The following is a 21362-nucleotide window of genomic DNA, read 5'->3' as shown; positions in this document are numbered from 1 at the left end:
CTTGAATCTCCTTCTTTTGTCTATCTTATGAGCTTAAACCAGGGCACACAACTTGAACCAGTGTCTCTCTGAATTGGAAAGGGAAGAATATAAAATACATGGGAAATGTAACTATACAAGTTGTACATAACTACACCTATACAAGTTTTATTTCATTGGATTTAATTCTTGTTTTAGTGCTGACCAGTTTTTTACCATGTGGCATGCAATATACTATTTGAAGATTAAGTAGCTTTCAGCCTGGGAAAGAAAAAAACAGATGCAGCCTTTCTTTAAACTCTAAAGATGAGCAGTTCTTATTTTTAATAACTCTTTCCTGGGAAGATAGAGTATTGTCTAAGCCTTCTGGCATATTCCCATATAGTCATTGGCCATGCCCTTTTTATAGCTGTGAATCAAGGCAGAAGCTATTCTTTTGTGTTAGCTGCAAGTTATATATTTTCCATTATATGCTTCAAGTGTTAGCATTAAATTTTTATGTTAAATTATAATGTTTTCTAGGGCAGTTTTCTCCCTTTTCCATGACTCTCTTGTGAATTTTAAACAGTTTTGAAATGGAAGAGCATGATTGTTAATTTTATTAGACAATTTAAAATGCATATAAATACAGGCAATTTTGTTTCACCCTCCCCCAATTCTGTTGTCCAACGGTTCTGATTACAAAGCAGTATCTGAAGTTGTCCTTGGGCTATCATGAGTTATTTATAGGAATAAGCAGCACCTTTGCATGGATTCAATTTTGAAGAAGGGCAAAGAATGGCTTTTCTTGTCAGAGAAATGCACCTGAAGAATAGAGATTCAAAATGTTCAGCATTGGATTTAAATTTACAGCCTGGAAAAAATAAGAATTACCTTTCAGTTAGAAAAGAAACAGTTATATTTAAAATGCCTCCAGTCACCCATTCTCTCAGCTTACCCTATCTTCTTGACTATTTATGAAATCCTATTAAATAATTTCTTTAAGTTGAATGCAATGAATGTTCACAGACATTTACATATACTGTATATAGAGTGAGTGGGCAATCCTCCACATGCTGGGAGCGGTTTGATCTTTCATTTTCTGCTACTTTTAAATAATGGAAAGGAACTTAGGAACTTTAGCATGTCAGTTCAGTGTTGTTAAGAGGCTGGACCTCTGAAGTCTCTTGTGGCAGTAGAGGGGCTCTGGATTCAGCTTTGAAGAAGAGCCAAGAATGCTGCTTCTTGTCAGTGAAATGCACTTGAAGAATAGAGAGCAAAGCATTCATTGCTAGATTTAAATTTACAACCTGGAAAAAAAATGAGAATTTATCAGTTAGAAAAGAAACAGTTATACTGTTTATTATAGTATAGTTCATATGTAGCTGCTTTTATCCCTATCCGTCCCTCCCTCCCCTCCCCTCTTTTGGAGGAGGTCCTTCTAGTCAGTGTTGACTCCTAAAGACTGCCTGGACAAATTTGGAAGTGATTTGACATTGCCTCCTTCCTAGGGCTGAGAAAGGGGCTGGCCCAAAGTCCTCCAAGTAGCTGGATTAGAATTTACAATCTCACTTTCTAGATTATTGCCTTCTAATGCCTCCCATTAGAACAATTTAATAAAGCCAGTAGCAGAAGCCTGCTTGACTTCAGAGCTATTTTCCCCACCTCTACCCACTGCTAACAGATTTGGGAGCTATAATTGTTGTGTATATTATGTTGTTCATAAATAATTATAATTCAATTGTCGTTTCAGGAAAGCTAAAATTTGTCAACCTTTATTTTTCTATATGGGGGTATTTGGTCATATTTTTAATCTTGAATTTCTTTCCTGGAATATTCAGCAATTAATTTGTTTTCTTTTGCAGGAAGGGGAGGCAGAGGCCAAGAGGTATCCCATGTAAAGCCATGACTCTGTCAAGGAGATCTCTTAGCAGCACTGGTTAGATTATAAAAACAATACTGAGAATCAGCTCCCACCCACCACTATCCACCCCCCCCTTTTTTTTTCAGCTTCCTTTACTACTCTTTTTAAGGAGATGGTAAAGGCAGATTTGCCTAAATTGGGAACAACAAGTTGTACGTAGTAGATTTTATACAATACTTTTATGCTACAGTAAATGGAAAGAAATGACAAATATAACTTCCATTTTCCTGGTAACACAAAATTGGCTTGCTCTTTCCTCCTCTTGCTCACGAAAAAATGCTGTTTATAAATTCTTGATATCTTTTTCAAAGGCATTCTAATAAATTCATTTTCTTGACTAGATAGAAAAGAAACAAACATATTTTAAAAACAAAAGAAACAAACATATTTTTGTATCTTGCTTTTATTCCCTCCCTCCCCCAAAAGCAGGGAAAATGAGCATATCTTTGTAGAGGAACTGTTATCCCAGTTTGGTCATGGCCTATTTAGAAATTCATGGTTCTTTGTTTTGAGATCTAAATCCAGAGTGCCATTCTTCGTTAAAGTTTTAATTGTATTTAGGAAACAAGCAGACTGTGTACTCAGCTGTCTCCGATCAGTTAATTCAACCAACAGAAAACCACTCACTGCTTGAATTAAATTGGAAGGTGATTTCAAGGTAAATCTGGTGAGGCATGATAGATCGAATTAACTATTTCAAACCCTGAAACTTGTTCAGGGAGAAATCTTCATAAAGAAAGGCACATACTTGCCACCAAATTACAAGAAAACTTGAACATTGTACGCTTAGGTTCCTTACAAGTACAGGAAAAGAAAATAATAAAGGTGACATGACCACCTATTTCCCCCATTTTGAAAATAAACATGCCTCTTCCTTTTTATTCCTATAGAATGAGAATCTCCTTGTATTCTGGCTACATTGGCATGTTCATATCTCATTGTAATCAGGCAAGTTAGGAATGAGTCCAAACCTGTGTAGGGAGGAACACTCCTGCAAACAATCATACTGCATCTTTTAATTTTATCTATATACCTTCTGCCTTGGCAAATCTGCTTTCTGGTTCCTATAAAACAGAGGTTTCAAACTCAATTTCATTGAGGGCTGCATCAGGGTTGTGTTTGACCTTGGGGGCCAGGTAGGTGTGGCCAACTTGACGTCACTGGTGTCAGTGGTGCCTGTGGTGGCCCAAGCACTCTGCCAGTGAAAATGGAGCTCAAGAGGCTGCAGTGGCCTTCTGCAACCCTCTGCCAGTGAAAATGGATCTCAGGAGGGTCATGCACGGCCCTCCCAATCTCCATTTTTGCTGGCAGAGGGTTGCAGGAGGCCATTGAAGCCCTGAGCTCCATTTTTGCTGGCAGAGGCATCACGGGCTGGTCCTTGGCTGTTTCCAAGACAGCTCTGTGGGCCAGATCTAACCCCTCCAGGCCAGATGTGGCCCGTGGGCCTTGAGTTTGACACCCCTGCTATAAAATAAGGAATGAATAATTGGAGTTCCTCCTGACTCCCTCTAGATTATGGCTGTCAAACTCCCGGTCCACGGGCGGTGTCCCGATACATCATGTGACGCCGCTGTGACAACCATGAGTTTGGTATCCTGCTCTAGGTGAACAGGTGGAAGCCATTGCCAAAGGGGCTTGTGCCCAACATCAGCTGATGTTTCTGTTGCTGGCAAGTTACTTATGCCCTTAGCATCACCCATCTAGGCTACTGTAATGAAATCTATTTGGGTTTGACCTTAAAGAATATTTGGAAACTTCGGTTGATTCAAAATGCAGCTGCCCCTGCATTGCATTGATTGCTAGTTGGTTTTTGGATTTAATCTGGTTCTGGTTTTTTGAATTTATAAATGGCTTAGCACATGCCAACTTCATGGCTTAGCACATGCCAACTTCAAGCTGCCAAATTGGATCTAGCAGGGAAAAACTGCTGCAAAATCCACACTTTGAAGGAGCTTCAGTGGACTTTTTTATTACAGCACCAATATTGTCAAAGAGCTTCCCTATGGTGATCAGACTGGTTCTGTATTTCCTGGTTTTCCTGCAAAATTCTAAAGATTGAACTTTTTGGAGGGCCTTCCCTTGATTTCTTGTTGCTATCTTTTATTCACTTTCTCTTTTTATTGTGTTATTGTATTTTTAATATTTATATGTGTTTTGTGTTACAATATACCATGGATGTCAAACTCACAAAATCACATTGCCATCACGTGACGTATTGTGACATTTTTTCCTTTGTGGGGCTGGGGTAGGCGTGGTCTGCATATGACGTACCTGGCCCGCGGGCCGCCAGTTTGACACAACTGCAGTATATTGTATCTTTTTTGTGTGTGCTAGCAAGTCATTTTTTATTGCAGTGGCATGGAAATATGTTTCATAAATAATAAACATAAATCTTCTAATTATCTGCTTTTCTTGTGTAAGGCTGTGCAGGAAATGTAAGAATATCCCTCTCTCTCCTTCTCCCTCTCTCTCCTTCTCTCTCTCTCTCTCTCCCTCTCTCTCTGCCTCTCCCTCCCTCCCCCCCTCCCAAATTACAAAATAAAAATACATTCCAATCTGTATGTAAAGTATTGTATGGTCACTGCATAAAGTAGGCAGCTGCTTGAATAAGAAATTGAACCTTGACCACTGACGCCAGTCATCAACTACAATGCAAATTTGATGTCCTTTGGGCAATTTCCCACTCTAATTTACCCAAAGGATATTTATAAAGATAGATGTAAGTGTAGTGTTTTGAGGTTCTGGAGCAGTAATGGTAGTAGTAATAGTAGTAGTAGTAGTAGTAGTAGTAGTAGTAGTAGTAGTAGTAGTAGTAATAATTGCTGTAACAATGTTTGAAGATGTTAACTCTAGTAAATGTGACAGCTTCTGGCTCCTTAGTACCTGCTTACTTTAGAACCCTGCTTCCCAAACATTTTCTTTCATTCCCTGAAACAATTTATCAGAAAGTTTCAAAAGCAAATGCTGCTTGACTTTTTAAGATCCAACAGGACAGTATGTGATTAAGATGGTGGCTTGTATGGTCATTTGTGTGATCAAAGTCCCAGCCTATCTGTAGCAGGAGCAGGGCTTTAGTTACACAATTTTTTACCTTTACTTTTTTGATTTGCCCCCTGCCATGCTTAGCCTTAGTTGATGGAATCAACTAAGTAAGTAAGTATTTCAAGTAGGAATGGCTGACAAAATCCAGCCTCTGCTTTGTTACAGCATAAATTCAGGCAGTCCCCATGATTGTTTTTTCACACAGTATTCCTTGAATGTGCATGTTTATGGGATCAGAATAAAATTACTGGTGAAGGAAGAAGAGATCTCCTTCACATATTAGAGCATTTTGTTTTGTTGGATTTCCCTTACCCTTTGTTTTACTAAAAGATTTGAGGGAACATTTCATCTTTAAACCTGCTAGCATACATCAATTAACGATTGAAGCATGTCAGAGTGTGAATCATAATGTCTTATCCTTTTCTATATATAGTTTGACTGGAAGGTAATGTTGGAACTCTTCTCTGAGGAAAAACTTCTTATATCCTGAGAGGATATCAAGCTAATGGTTTCAACTACCGTGTTTCTCATATAATAAGGCCGGGTCTTATTTTTTTTTGAGCCCTGAAAAAATGGCTAGGCCGTCTTTTCGGGGGTGACTTAATTCCCCCCCTGTATCTTCAGGCAGGCGGGCAGCGACAGCTTGGATGTTGACCTCAGCGTTGGTGGGGCACTTCGTATCGGGGTCAATGCAGGCAGCACCATATCCGGGTGTGCAACAAAAGTACTTCCTAACGGCAAGCCCCCCCACCATTCCCCCCCCCCCATTTCACATGTTTTAATATAGGCCTTAATTTGGGGGAGGGGCTTAATTTAATTTCATACCTATAAAACATGCTGGGACTTCCTATTGGGGGAGGCCGTATTGTTGGAGAAACAGGGTAGTCACAAGAATTGATGCAGAAATTCAGATGAGAATTACCTTCAACCGCCTCTTCCTTTTCTCTACTAAATCTTTGTCTTTTACAGTCCTGGTAGTGTTAACACTAACTCCTGCTTGATTAACTTGTCCTCCATTGGAATGAATAGCCTACCTCTGAGATGACTTGAATTGCTTTGATGAAAAGATCTGTATGATGTGTGTCCCAAGGGCCATTCCATTTCTTTAAAGGGGTGAAGTTCCCAGAAACTGAATGGTGGGTGTGAGGTTATGCTCCTTCTTCCATACTTGCTTATCTCCATTTTGAATTCATCTACTAAGTTGAATCTATCTAGAATCTGCGAAAGTTGAAAGTGTGGAGAAGGAGGAGGAGAGGAAAGCTGTGAGGATGGGGTCCTTTTGTTTAATTTAATTTAGTTATCTTCAATTGTTCTGGCTACTGCTTAGAGAGAGTTATGGCTAATTACCATCTCTTGAATTAGCAATGAAGCCTTAAAACAACGTGTGCAAGCAATTCCGGTAATGAGTAGTAATGAAATTGTCTCCCCAGCACCGCAGTCAGTGGGCTTAACGGCAAGAGTAACATGTTATTTAAGCCACTCATTGTTAAATTCAGGAGATTTGTGACCCTGCGTTAGTTTTATCTGTTAAATATTTATTGATGTGACAAATTTCAAAGTAATTTGGAAACTTTTTTTTTTGAAATTGTAACAGACCATGACTACAATTTATATATAATTTTAGTGCGTGGTTTGATGTTGGTTCAGGCTCTAGAACTGTCTTTATTTATAATGTTGTATATCAAAATTTCATTGAGCTTTGCAATATAAATATATATTTCTGCCACTTTTCATAATACCTGACTGCAAGTCCTTAAACCAAATTCTTTTCCTAGTATCCTCTACCAACCTTTACTGTGAATTGGGTGAGGGGGGTTATTTTGCATTCAGCTGACAAAAATATACGATACTGTTAAAAATAAAGGAATGGAGGCAGTAAAGGTTAGACTGAAAAGCATTGATAAAAATTGTGTCTTTGAAGTTTTGTTATCACTTGGCAGGGGATGCTTGCCTGCTGATTTTTAACCTTTTTTAATGACTAAGTAGGATCTGCCTCTGTCCCTTTCCTGTTTGGTTACCTCTTTCCCTTGCTTCACCTCCATCCGTTTTTATTCTGCCCCCTTTCCTTTCCCTTCTCATGGCTTATCTCCATTCTGGATTTTTTTTTTTTCATTTTCTTAGTCTCCTGGAGGGAAATATGTTCACCCTTGTATGTTCTGTGGGGGAAAGTGACCTACTTTGGTACAGGGCTAAGTAATTTTATGACTAGATTATTAAACAAGTAATTTATTTTAATCAATAATTATTAATTAAATGAGTATTGATTTATTTTCATCTTGTCTCTGCCTCTTTTTTGAAATGTGGCTTTTGGCAAGTATATCTAAATAGGTACAAGCATATACAAACAGGTATTTCACCTGCACACATTTTGTACTTTCTTTTTTTCCATGCAGTTAGTTTCTATCTTCTTTCTTTCCCATTTCCAATAATTTCTTTTCTTGATATTTCTCATGCTGTCTAATCAATCTGCCTATTCTATTCTGATGGACACTTAGTCTTCCTATTCCATTCATTCCCTCAATTGTTGTTAGTGATTTCTGCTTATTATAATTATTGATTTTTGCTATTCCAGTTGTTGGGAATTCTTATTTATGAGACTTTTTTTTGTGAAAGTGGAAATGCGAACTAATTGCAAACTTTTTATAATTGTTGAAATGGGTTTTAAAATATCTCTCTTTTTTGTATGTAATAAAGTGTTCTTTTTGTAACTTCTTTACAGCCTCAACTCACAAAATGTCAGTAGAATAAGTGAAATACCCTTAGAACCTGCCATGAACCATTTTGAAGGACCACCTGAAGGAGAGGTCAGTGATGGACTAGGAAACAGAGAAGTGAATGAATCTGTAGAGGCAGACCTAGAACATTCTGAAGTAGAAGAAGAACAGCAACAGTATGCCATTCATTACCCAAGATGTGCCAATGGCAGCCATGAACGACCTTCTAGGCAAGAAGAGGAAAGCACATTAGCAAGGTCAGCCAGCACTGAAAGTGGCTTCCATTATCATACTGACACTGCTGAAGGAGATGTCATAGCCATAGCAGAAGACAGCTATGAAGGTGACAGAGTACTCGAGAATGAAGATGAGAGTGCCTATGCGGTGCAGTACCGACCTGAAGCAGAAGAGTACACTGAAAATGCTGAGGCAGAGCATGCCGAAACCATCCATAGCCGAACTCTTCCCAACCACTTGCACTTCCATTCCATTGAGCACGAGGAAGCTATGAATGCAGCGTATTCTGGGTATGTGTACACACACAGGCTCTTCCACCGAGGGGAAGATGAGCAGTATGCGGAGCCCTACGCTGATTATGGGCTACAGGAACATGTGTATGAAGAGATAGGTGACACGCCTGACCTTGATGTGCGGGAAGGTCTTAGACTGTATGAGCAAGAGAGAGAAGAAGCTGACAACTATCGAAAGGAAGCTTTGGGTGCACGCCTTCACCACTACGATGAGCGCTCTGATGGGGAGTCCGACAGTCCTGAAAAGGAGGCAGAATTTGCCCCGTATCCTCGTATGGACAGTTATGATCAAGAGGAAGATATAGACCAAATAGTAGCTGAAGTCAAACAAAGCATGAGTTCTCAGAGCCTGGACAAAGCTGCTGAAGAGATGCCAGAAGCAGAACAAAATGTGGACACTAACATCCCTGCTAACATGCGCCATGAAAGCAGCAATCAGGTTTCAACCAACTCTAGAGCCCCTGTTAATGCAGGCGAATCAGTGCAAAGATATAGCAAGGAAAAAAGGGATGCCATATCACTGGCAATTAAAGACATTAAGGAAGCTATTGAGGAAGTGAAAACAAGGACTATTCGTTCTCCATATACGCCTGATGAACCCAAAGAACCCATCTGGGTAATGAGACAGGATATCAGCCCAACCAGGGATGGCGAGGATCAAAGACCACTAGAGGGAGATGTGAGTATACCAACTTTTGAATTGCACTTTGAAAGCAAACATGTCAGAATTTTCATTAAGTTACTACTTTATATCTTTGGCAGGTTGGTTGTGGGTTTTTTATTTGCTTTGGAAACATCATGTTACATACAATAAAGAATTTTTTAAATGTGCTTTAAAATTATAATTATTAAAATGTGAACTTCCTCTTGGCTACCTTTTGATTTTTGTTGCATATCAAACAAAAAGGAAGAAAAAAATTAAGATGGCTTGCATAAAACATGAACTTTCTTGACAAGAATTCTAAGTGCTTGTGCTAATGAATTTGTTTTTGTCATCAATAGCATGTTGCCATGCAGGAACAGAATATCACGCTAAGCTGTTGTTAGCCCTTTTGAAATATGGGACCTTTTAAATCCTCCATATAGCAGATGTTTTCCTGCCATAATCCACATAACATTGTTCCATAGTTCTTTTGAAAATACTTATTTTTTTGCAAAATTATCTTGCTTTTAATGTAGTATCCCTAATTCCTCATTATGGTATTTTTATTTTTGGCATGCGAAGTGCCAATTTTTTTTACTTCTATGGAAATTTAATACCAGAAAGGTGAACATAATAGACATTGGTAGAATTTTTTGTTCATTTTAATTTATTGGCTGCCTGAATCTAGTGGCTTCTGGACATCGTACAAAGCAAGGAAAAACATTAAAACAGTTAAAAACATTGAATAAAGCAGACAGCTCAGACTAAAATAATGTAATATACTAATAAAAGAGAATATTTATAGTTCAGGGTTGAACTGTGGGATCCTTGGTTCTCTCTGAGCTTAGTTGTTTTCTTGCAGATATTTCAGTGATGATATTACCTAGTTTGGTAATGAAACATCTGCAAGAAAATAACCAAACTCAGAGAGCACCAGTGACCCTTAATTTCAGGGGTGGGATTCAAAAATTTTAACTGGTTCTGTGGACGTGGCTTAGGTGGTGGGTGTGGCTTGATGGTCATGTTATTGGCTGGGTGTGGCCAACTCAATATCACTCACATCGAGGCATGCATCTCCTCGCCTGGCCTCTCATGACTGTGGGGATGCTGCAACAGTTGTAAGTGTGAAAAATGGTCATAAGTCACTTTTTTCAGTGCCATTGTAACTTGAATGGTCACTCCACACAAGCAAAGTACCAGCAAAGGAGGGGGGAAAAAACTCCAGACAAGTTCCTGAGACAGGAAGTCCAGTCCTGCCAAGAATGTAATAAGGGTTAACGGAGAGGCAGTTTCTCTAAGCAACACCAGAATGTTTCCTTCCTGAGTTCCTTACAGGATTAGGCCAGTAATTTCTTCTAACAACCGGTTCTCCAAACTGCTTAGAATGTTAACAACCGGTTCTAGAGAATAGGTGCGAACTGGTAGAATCCCACCCCTGCTTAATTTAATATAAAAGAAAAACAACAAAACGGGGGCGTTTAACAAATAAATTATCAACTTCTAGCCTGGAATCAAAGCCAAGTTTACAAAGCTTTCTGGAACCCCATAGTGGGTGCCACCCTAATCTCTGGGAGGGATGCTGTTCCAGAGGATGGGGAAAGCACAGAGAACACACACTTCTATATGACAGTGTTTAATGGAGGTGATCTGAAGACACTCTTCTGGAATATACTGGATTGGCAGAAACAATTGGAGACAAGCAGTCTCTCATATATACAGATCCTATCTCATACCAATATTTATATGTAATAATCAGACCTTGAATTGCACTCAGAAGCCAACTGGCAACCAATACAATTCACATAGAAGTGATGAAATATAAGCACACCGAGAGACACCCATTACTGCTCACATCGCTGCATTTTGAACCAGCTGCAGCTTCATCAGTCTTGGCTGTGAAAGTGGAGCCTCATCCAAGACCAAAGTTGGTGACATTCCCAAAACAGGAGGTCCAAACAATTGGAGCTGTGTTAGGATGGAGCCAAACTCTGTTCTCCCCCATCCAGACCCAAACAGCCTCTAGATACTGGATCAGTGCATTGACAGCTTCACCTATTTCATTCAGGATGGAGATGTAAAGTTGGGCACCATCAGCATAGTGATGATAGTGTACCTCAAACTCGTGGATGAAGTCACCAAGTGCTTTCAGAAAGATACTGAACAGGACAGGGGAGAAGTGACAAGCCCTGAGACATCCCATACACGAAGGGCCATGGATACAATCTCTTCCCCCATGTCTATACTGACTGGAACTGACCATTGCGAAAGGAAGGGAGCCACTGGAGCACAGTGCATTGCCTCCTAATTCCTGTAGCCAGTTCAGAAGGATAATGTGGTTGAAGTATTGAAAGCTACTCAAATATCAAGGAGCCCTAGGATGGATGTACCACTCCCACCCCAAAGACTCCACTAAGAATCATCAGCAAGCATGACTAGTGCTAACTTTGCACTGAACCTTGATCTGGTGCCAGATTGAAAGCACTTCAGATAACAGTTCAAGATACTCCAAGATCTTTTGTAGCTGTCATTCAACTACCTTTTCCATAGTCTTCATCATAAAAGGAAAATTTGAAACTGGCTGATAATTTTCCAACAGAGATAATTCTTCAACAATTATCCAGTGATGACTTCTTGAAGAAGGGATTTACTGCTACCTCCTTCAAGGCTGGTGGGACCACCGTCTGTCTCAAAGGGGCCCAAACCACCAGATGAAGCCATCCCATGGTCATCTCCTGGATTGTTTTAATAACTCAGAAAAGCCAGGATCTAACAAACAGGGGGCTGGACTAACAGACAAGAGCACCTTGTTCACTTTCTTGGGTGTAAGAATCAAACTCAGTCCAAATAACATTCCAAGATTCTTCCTTGGGCAACCTATTAGGACTTGCCTGTCAAATCCAATTCTAAGCTAATCTGAATGACTTTGCCTATCAGATACCATGAATATCCCTCACCACAGTGTTGGAGATGATCCTGTGGCCCAAGAACTCCAATAGGAAGTGGGTCATCCTAAACAGGGTTGTAACGCAGCTATCAGCATCATGCAATAAGGATCAGAAATAGTGATGTTTTGCCCTCTTACTGCTACAGTGGAAGCCCAAAGACAGACTTTTACTCAGGTTTGGTCAGATTTACTTTTTTTCTTTCTCCAATGGCATTCTAGGCATTACTGTATTGCATTACATTACATTGTATGTAAGTTGAATGCATTCATTTGTCTATTAATCTGCTAGGATTATTTGTGGGATGTGATAAAATATTTTGGAATATAAACCAATGCTGATACACCTTATGTTTTAGACCACTGTTTAAAAGATGTACCAATTAGGCTCAGAGAGTAGCTTGCATCGAGAAATCAAACCAAAAATGAGGTTGCGGCTCCAAATGCTATATTGCATATTTGCTTGTTCCCTCAAAGCATGCAATATCCATCTGATAGAAGAAAAACTACTATGTATGTACGTACCCAGGCAAAACACTCATTCTGTATGCCCAAATATTAAAATATAATTAACAAACAAGCAAAATGTACTCACAATACACAAGCAAAAGCAGACTTCCTAGGAGAATGCAGGCAAAATGAATCCATCCTGTATTTTTCTTTCCTAAGGATATATTTAAGACCTCAAGCCTATGAAGATTTAGCACTTTACCGCATGTAGGTCACCCAGTTAAAAAGTAATTTAATTTTGAATGTCAGAAGGGAAGATCAGGAGCTGTGCAGGTCCAAAGGAATGGGTTCTGGGGCTCTCTAGTGAGCACAGATTGGGTATTTCGGACTTGTGTTCTTCAAAAAAAAAGTGGCCAGAACATTTGTGAAATTACAGATTGTCTGTGATAATGACATTTTGGACCCTCACAAATTTTCTGATCAGAACCAGGTTTCCTTTAGTAACCATTATTGTTACCACTGTTTAGAAATCGTTAGTTTTAATACATATTATTGTAATGTCGTTTCCTCAGAAGACATTGCATTTTATACAGTTACATGTTTATTGAATAAAGGCATTCCTTCCTGAATTTGTGCGTCCTCTCTCTTGGGACCAACAGAGCAATAACCTCAGACAGTGAATACCTCTCAGCCATGTTGAAGAACAGTCGGTGACTGCCTTTGCTTGGTTTGCAAGCCTCAGACAGCACAGATTTGTTTCTGTGTTGTTCTGAAAATTATACACGTGGGTAATAGGGTTTGATGAACTGGAGTTTTAACATTTTTTTAAGATAACTTGTGTCTTCACCTCTTTGTGAGGTAATGCTCATTCTATTTTTAACTTAGTTCTGAATCTGATGCTAAAGTTATTTTGTAAAGCTTCTGGGTTTTTTTCCCTACAGCAGGGACAATCTATTATTAATAAAGGGAATAGATAAGGTTGCACTGAATAATTGAGTAGGTTTCAGGTGCTGGAAGGGGCTAAAGGATTGTGACCAGCAATATGGATGTGAGGAAGTGCTCAGCATTTGCTTAAAAAAAAAAGTTTTGGAGTTGCACTTCAGAATACTGATGGAAGGGCATTTTATTTAGTGCTAATGCCTAAATTGTACAATGAACACCCGCATCCCAAAATAGCACGCTTTAAATGTTGTAATAGTCAGACCTTTGTTAATTTATTAACTGTCCCCGCCTCTTAGTTCAGTTCCTTTTATTTTGCAAACTTAGTTCAGCTTCTATTACAAATAAATAATACAAAAAAAGAAATAAACCAACATTTTAGTTTGAAAATTATAGCAGCCACAAGGAGACAATAATACAATTGTGTTACATCACTTTGGCTTTTTTTTTTAAATTTAGGTTTTTAAACAGACAAAATTCCATTTTTCAAGAGAATTTTGTTACATGTCATGAGCCTTGGTGTATGTGCCTGTATGCATCATGCTTCAACCTTTAGATGCTAGAAGTTGTCTATTGTTTGGGGGCTAGTGAAGAATATGTTACAGTCTTTATTACATAATTATACTTTTCTACAAAGTTCGGATAAATTCTTTGCAGAGCACATATGTTATCCTGTATTCAAAATTTATTTGCAGATATTTGTATTAATATGTTCAAATCAGACATTCTCTCACACACACACATTCCTCACTTTTTGGATTTTGGAAAATAACATTACAATGAGTGCACTCATTTAGTGACTATTTGAACTTGTGAAGGCACAAGTGGTATTTACAACCAGTTCTCAGAGTTCTGTCCATGACAGCACACCCACAGTCATTTGATTGCGATCTGGGTACTTGGCAATCAGTCTGGATTTCCACTTCGCAATCTCTTATGGTGACACAGTTACAGTTGTGACGTTCTCTGCTGGCTTCCCACAAGCAAAGTCAATGGAGAAGCCAGCAGGAACTTGGAAGTTGTGGTCATGTGACAATGTCTTAATGACCAATTTTTCAACAGTAGTGAGGTCTGCCATTGCTAAACAACACAGTCGCGTGATGTTGAAATTCTTATTCCAATTACCATTGTTAAGTGGGGAATACTTAGCAATATAGTTTCTATTCCTACATTTATTCTATTTTCATATCATTTTTTTCCCACTTCTTTCTTTTCATTCTTGGTCTAAGACTGATTCTTGATATTCAGTATCAATAAAATTATGTCTCACTTCATTCAGAAGCTCTCATTCTTTCAGTTTTTTATTATAAACAATTAGATCAGCCATGCTGTTTGATTTGTTTCTTTTGCATGCATACAAAGGACTAATGTTTAAATCATGTATGTTTGAAATGAATATGGAATATTTGAAATTGAAATCATGTATTTTGAAATGAGTATTTAAAACAACAATTTCATTTATGCCAATATGTATTTAACTCTGCATTGCTCACATTGTTTTAAAACATATTCAGTAGAAAAGTTTTCAAATTTATCTTTGGTTCTTAAAAGAACCATCGAGAATATTTTTCTGGTTGCTTTGACAATGACTCATAATGAATCAGTTTAAAATAAACTGAATAATCTAAATGCTTCTTTTCTATTTCACATGTTGATAATAGTATTTGCTACTGTATTGCTATTATTTGGAAGCCACTAGTAGGATTAAATTCTGATAGATATAGGCTCCTGAAAAGCAATAAAATAAAAAGAATAGACAGATGACAGCCTTTTATGGAGCAGGAGCTATTTGCTAAAGTAGAATGACCTTCTTACAGCTATTAAATAACAGAGAAGGTTAATCTACATAGGTAGCACAGCAACATCTCCTATTACTGGCTTCATTTTCAAGTCTTGAGCGTATAATACCACTGGAAAAAGCAATTTGCTGCCATCTGCTAGTGGATTATTTTCTTGTTGAACAGCAACATCAAAATGGAGAATTTCTGGATGTACGACACTGAGTACCTTAGGAACATGGTAGGTAAATTATAGAAATAGAATAAATAGTGATCGATGCTGCTGCCCTATGCATGTTTACTCAGGATTAAATCCTATTGATTTAATTAAGGTTTAGCCCCACATTAGTAAGTATAGGTAATATTCATTGAAATGGTTTTATTAGCATAATTACAAATTGTTAGTAAGATTGCATTACAATAAAAATGAGTTTGTTAATTTGTCATAAATAAATAAAGGATATAGATTATATACTTTGTTCTGCCTAATGTAGGATATGATAATTTGCATATGATAACTCATAAAACAGGAAATGCATATTGGAAGTAGTAAGTAAGTTAATATTTGTGCTGGAATTTTTTGTTGAGTGAAAATATGTCAATCATAGCACCAGGTCTTGCAAGAGAACCACAGTTTTCGATAAAGGCACTGCTTATTGGTATGATGTGTCAGTGCTAACGATTCAGAGCAAATTGCCTATATTTCGTATGTGGATCTGAACTTGACAGCTTAGTATCAACAACAGAATTATGTTCAGGCAACTATAGTCTTGGTATACAAACGGTGTAGTATGTAAGAAAAACATGTATGAAGGAGCAGGGAAGATGAGCCGAAAGAAGATGGGAGATGCCTCCTTACTCTCAAATATATCTGAAAATAAATTGGCCACCATTTGGACCTGTATATGATGAATGAAGAAAGAATAATGGGGTAGGTTGTTTATATTAATTTTACAAACCTGTTGATTTCCAGAACTATCATGGGTAAATATTGCTAGAACTGAATCCGAAATTGATAGATAATACAGTAAACATTATTTACTTATTTACATAGATTTAAAGAATGCCTGACTCCCAACAATTCTGAATCCTTTATATTATAGAAAAAGCTAGAACAATCAAATAAAGCAGAAAAGGGGTCTTCATCAGGAAAAGAAAACAAAGCCTTACATCATCCTATCCCCAGACCTGGAATATAATCCAGGTTTTCAATACCTTTTGGAATATCATCAAGGTGGAAGCCATATGGATTGGGAGGAATGAGTATTTGGGGGCACTTTGGGCTTGTTATCTATTGACAACTGCTTAAAACAAACATGGCTTTTGGGGGGCATTGTATAGGGCCACCATACATTTCTCCCCCCCCTCCCCATTTCTGGGAAAGAAGATGCAAAAATTAAAAGAGTTGCCAAAATGCTTTGAAGCACTTTCTTTAAATTCTAAGTACTGCTCAAGCTCTCAATTTTATTTCTTTATGAGTAAAATATAAATCTGAATATAGTATTGTGGAAATTCACTTAAATTAACCGAGTTTACTATTTTTTTGGAACCCACAATCCAATTTTGAATCTTGAGACCAAAATAGTAAAATGTTGTATGTTACTTGCTCAGAGTTTTATTTCCTTGCATATCTTGTAGTCGCCATCTCCCGATCCATCTTCACCTCAGGGTGCTGAATCATCAAGTACACAACACCATCAAGATGCCTGTGGTACAACAGAAACCCCCACCAATAAGGAGGTAGAGTGCAATATTTTTAAAAGCAGTGCATTTATTAGAAATGTTTTCCAAGTTTAATTTTATGTTTTGCATTACACAAACTGGAAATATGACTATTTTTGGATACGTATTTCTCTTCTTTAAAGATTTAAAGATTTCATCACTATCTGCAGTGCCAATAAATTTTGTTTGTCAATAAGAAGGCAGGTTTATAAAAATAGGTTACTAAATAATCTTGAAGGGGTGTTACTGAGAGTATTGCACCAACACAAATTCCTTGTGTGTCCAACCATGCTTGGCCAATAAAGAATTCTATTCTATTCTAGGTTTATTTATTCTCTTTTAAAATATCTTCCATAAAAAAGAAGTAGAAATTGTATTTTCATGTAACTCTATTTCCTATAAAGCAATGCTTTTGTCACTTTGTTGTATACTGGCAAAGTTACATACTTTGTAGTATACTGACAAAACATATCAGTTGCTTTTCTTTTCTCAGGTTTTATAAGTATAAACTAATAATGACTTTCTTTGTAATGTTTATAATATTTGCTGTGATAGGAGAATTTAGACATTTGCTCCAAACAACAAATAAAAATAAGTCCCCTTCTTTGTTCTTTAAAGGCAGCAGAGATTTTGATTCTTTGGAACCAAGTTTGTCTACTAGGTATGAGAACGCACAAAACTAGCAGCTGAAACCAGATTCATTAAGTCATTTCTGCTTCACCTGCTTATATGTTGAATACTACTACAAAATATGGACCCTAGAAGCGGAAAAGATTTTTAACTGACCAAAAAGATGAAATCCAAATATCATCTCCAAATATGATGCTATAGCATTAATAATAGATTCATGCATATATAGTGGGTACATTTCTCATTATGTTTGTTTCATATTATCTGGACTCTTACATTCCTTTTTGCAAAAGTAATAACTGTAACTTGGGAATATGGCACTAAAGACTAATAGAAAGTGTTAAGTTTTCTAAAGTATAGGAGAATTGCCTCTCTAAATTCTTCTATGTTTGAAAAAAAGTATCAAAAAAATGAATCTAGTAGCCACATCTGAAAACCATTCCTACTTCTATAATTACTTATGAAATTCCTCGGGGTTAGTATATTAACATTTATTCTGACATTAATGAAAATTCCAATATGAACCTGTTTTCTAATGCCTCCAGCCAAGTTTTTCTTCAATACCACAATTCAATCATTTTTCTTCCCCCACCTTTGCCCCCCCATGATATTTGCTGTGAAAGGGAGAAAAATAGAATAGCTACCCCAGAACTTAAACTGGTAACTGTTGGAGCAATCTTTTGGCAAATTTCATGGATGAGTCTCTTCACCCACTCAATCTGCTGTGTTAAGACTAGAGTGGGGAACCTTCCTTTTGGTAGTTGCATTTCTTCAAAGTACAGTAATGTGCCAGGGGCCATCTTGGAGGGCAGGCTAAAGCGAGTGAGTGAGGTCAGAGCCCAAAGTTAGTTGTGACAGAGCTGTTTTATCTCTGACAACCTCCCCCTTTCTGTCTTCCTCTTCGTTCCCTTCTGTAAGAGAACCTAACACAACCAAGACCAATGGTTCAAGGTGATGGAGCAAGGAATAGAATAGAACAGAACAGAACAGAACAGAATAGAATAACAGAGTTGGAAGGGACCTTGGAGGTCTTCTAGTCCAACCCCCTGCTTAGGCAGGAAACTACACCACTTCAGACAAATGGTTATCCTATATATTAATCATTATCCTATATATTAATCATTATACAATCATTTTTGTATAAAACCAAATACTTAAGGCAAGATTAATCAGAATATTGCACACAGTGCTGTTTGTTACAAAGATTATAAATTTAAACCTTTCACCATATACATTCTATTTCAGAAGGAATCTAGACTTTTGGTAATAACAGTAGCTGGAATGAATCACACCTCTTATATCAGTTAAATTAAGTTTGTGCACATGATAGCAGGCTGTTCTCATTAACTTTATACATCTAATTATGCTGCTTTATTATCACGCCTATTGAATACAGTAGACAACGTACTATAACCTGTTCATTGCAATTGTATAAATTATTTAAAGGGCTTATTAGTACAATAGAGTCAAAAATAATTGCAGGCATGTAATGGATCAGATGATGATCCCAGTGACAATTTCTTCTGTAAAAACAGATGTCAGAATTTTACCTAATGCTTAATTTTCAGAAACTGCCTTGTTAGCAGACTCTTTTCTATTATTTGGTAGTAACTTTTTTCTCACTTGGATCTTATTTTCTTATTCTAAGCTATTGCAGCATTGACAATCCTAGTTACTTTCAAATGAATATTTATCACATCAAAAATTATGTATGTAATAATAACACAACTAATAACCCGCATAATTTGATTGACTTGCTTATAAGATCCTAACATAGATGCTCTTCATTCATTTTAAGTTAAACACTAGACAACCCATGACCCATTGGGTCATAATTCAAATTTTTTTTTTTACCAAATTCCACAGTGCCTTCAACAATGATAGAGCTTTTAACATACTGGAAAAGTTAATAAAAATTCAGGGATACATTCAGAAATGTATCTGCCTTAAAAATAGACTATGTTGAATTTTAGAGCACATCAAACATCAGTACAGGAAACATTTTACAGCATTTTGTTTTATGTCATAAACCATTTTATTAAAATGTTTATGTCATAAAATATTTTATAAAAATTTCCAACTTTCCATAGAAGCCATTGGTGCTGGATTTTAAATGCATTCTGTTAGCTCATTCGACAGTCCTTGGTTTAAAAATTGTTACCCTACGATGCAGTTTCACCCAGTTAAAGGTTACAGGAACTACAGTTTTAATAGTATATAGGTTACAATAAACAGATAAAAACTAATGCAAACTAAAAAAATGAAAGAATAAAACTAAAAACTGCAATATGCAGAAAAGGAAAGAAACTAGAAAGAAAAATAGAAAAGAAAGAAATATCGAAAGAAATAACTAAATCACAGCAAGTCTAAACAATTTTAGTAATATTATCTCTTTTCTTAGCTATAAACAAATCCTTAAAGCCTAATAATTCAATCCTAGTCAGCAAAAGTCTATTAAGGATTACCAGAGATAATAACATACTGTATCTATTTTAACCTTGATGTACATTTCCCAGGACAGCTATAGAAATCAAACAAATAAAAATCAATTTTATGTTCTTTCTTTTAACAATCTTGATATTTCATCTTTTCAAATAAATTGACTTCTTTTCATGTTTCTTTGTTCCATCTCTAAAAACGCTTCAAATTTTTAACGTTAGTTATGTAATGTAGGGAAAATCCAGTATAGGAAAGTTATCCAGGTCACTCTTTTGGTTTGTTATTTGTATATCCCTTTTTCTTACTAAGATGTCCATCAGTTTCATTTGTATATCCAGTGTATCTTTTTTCCATATCATTATTGTAGCCTGTCATTTTTAATTCCACTATCAGATCAGTCTCAGTCTTGTTCACTAAAAAATGTTCCTCTTCCATCATATCCTTTAAATATAGCCTATCTATTATGGCAGTCACTCTTAAAATTAACTTCTGGGTCTGTTGTTCACATTTTTTTTTTCAATAGGCCCATGTTAAAGTATTTTGCTCCATTCTGTATTAGTAAGTCAAATTTAAGTGTTTTCCTTTAATTGTAATCTTTAGTTCCTTCTGGTTCCGTCTAGTGTCCAGCTTTCAAGGTTCCATCCTAACATTTTTTTTTAAAGAATTGAAAAACAACAGGATTTTCCAACAGGAAGGATTCTTACAATTAATTTCAAAATCTTATTTCAAAGGCATTTTGCCCCTTCATCTGTTCTTAAGTTTCCAAAATCCAAGTTCTAATAACCCTTTTGCTGTTTATTCCAAAAATGATTTTTAAAGTCCCTAAATTTATATTTAAAACTTCTTTTGCTAAAGATTAAAGGAAACTCACCTGGTGCTGTAAAACATATTGATACAAAAGTTCCTAATGGGTGAAAAGCAGTTAATAAGCAGTTTCAAAAGTGGTTAGAAATGGACGTATGCAATCACAGCGTCCATAAAGCTGCCATCCATAATTTGAACAAAGATCCAGACTTCACACCCACTGGAGGTTGCTGTCTTGAGGTATCCTCAAAATGTGCGGGGCCATTTGTGTATCATCTCAAGTCCTCTCCTTGTCCAGAGAGGAATTACAAAGTGGTCTATTCAGTAACTTTTCATTCTGCCACTTTGTTAGCTCTGCTTTTAGCGGAGGCATCTTCCGTTCATTATTTTTTCCCTGGAAGTCCTGGATATTGAAATCCTTGAATTTTTTGCATTATTTTTATTAATAACATCTTGTGTGTTAGAAATATTAACATTTATATACATGTGTAAATCTGGAAAGTCTTAATTAATGCTAAGGGTATACATTGCAGAATAACTTATTAATAAAGAACTAATACTTTGAATCATGTTTAAGTATTTCTTAATAGGCTGTCTACAGAGATTGGGTAATAACTGTCATTGTGTGATGAATTTGCCAGGTCTGCATGAAAGGCTTTTTAATGCAAACCTCAGCATGCTTAGCTTGGTTTGATATCCTGTTTGTCTTAATTACAGTCAAGGAAGAGCTTGGCTTCTTTCCCAACCTATGTTGAAGGTAAGCTGTCAACCTGTCTTTTGTTTCAATTTAAATTAGTCTGTACAGATATATAAAGTGGGATGAATTATTAAACTGAAAAGTTTTTAGA

The 21362-nt window shown here is 36.8% G+C and overlaps 1 protein-coding gene across 3 annotated transcripts in view; it reads left to right on the top strand.

The window, feature by feature from the left end:
* Window positions 1-21362, top strand: part of APBA1 (amyloid beta precursor protein binding family A member 1) — an 81842-nt gene that overhangs the window by 40096 nt on the left and 20384 nt on the right. For all 3 annotated transcript variants that reach the window (XM_087926720.1, XM_087926721.1, XM_087926719.1), the window contains 3 exons: window positions 7644-8847; window positions 16558-16659; window positions 21232-21271. In XM_087926720.1, coding sequence (XP_087782846.1) covers window positions 7696-8847; window positions 16558-16659; window positions 21232-21271 — 1294 coding nt within the window. In that variant the 5' untranslated portion in view covers window positions 7644-7695. The remainder of the gene's footprint in view (window positions 1-7643; window positions 8848-16557; window positions 16660-21231; window positions 21272-21362) is intronic.

Source organism: Pseudonaja textilis, chromosome 2, assembly GCF_049901715.1.
Source record: "Pseudonaja textilis isolate UNSWEBS1 chromosome 2, rPseTex1.2, whole genome shotgun sequence".
Lineage (NCBI taxonomy): Eukaryota > Metazoa > Chordata > Lepidosauria > Squamata > Elapidae > Pseudonaja > Pseudonaja textilis.
The sequence above is the reverse complement of the archived record's forward strand: the minus strand, read 5'-3'. Positions and strand labels throughout refer to the sequence as shown.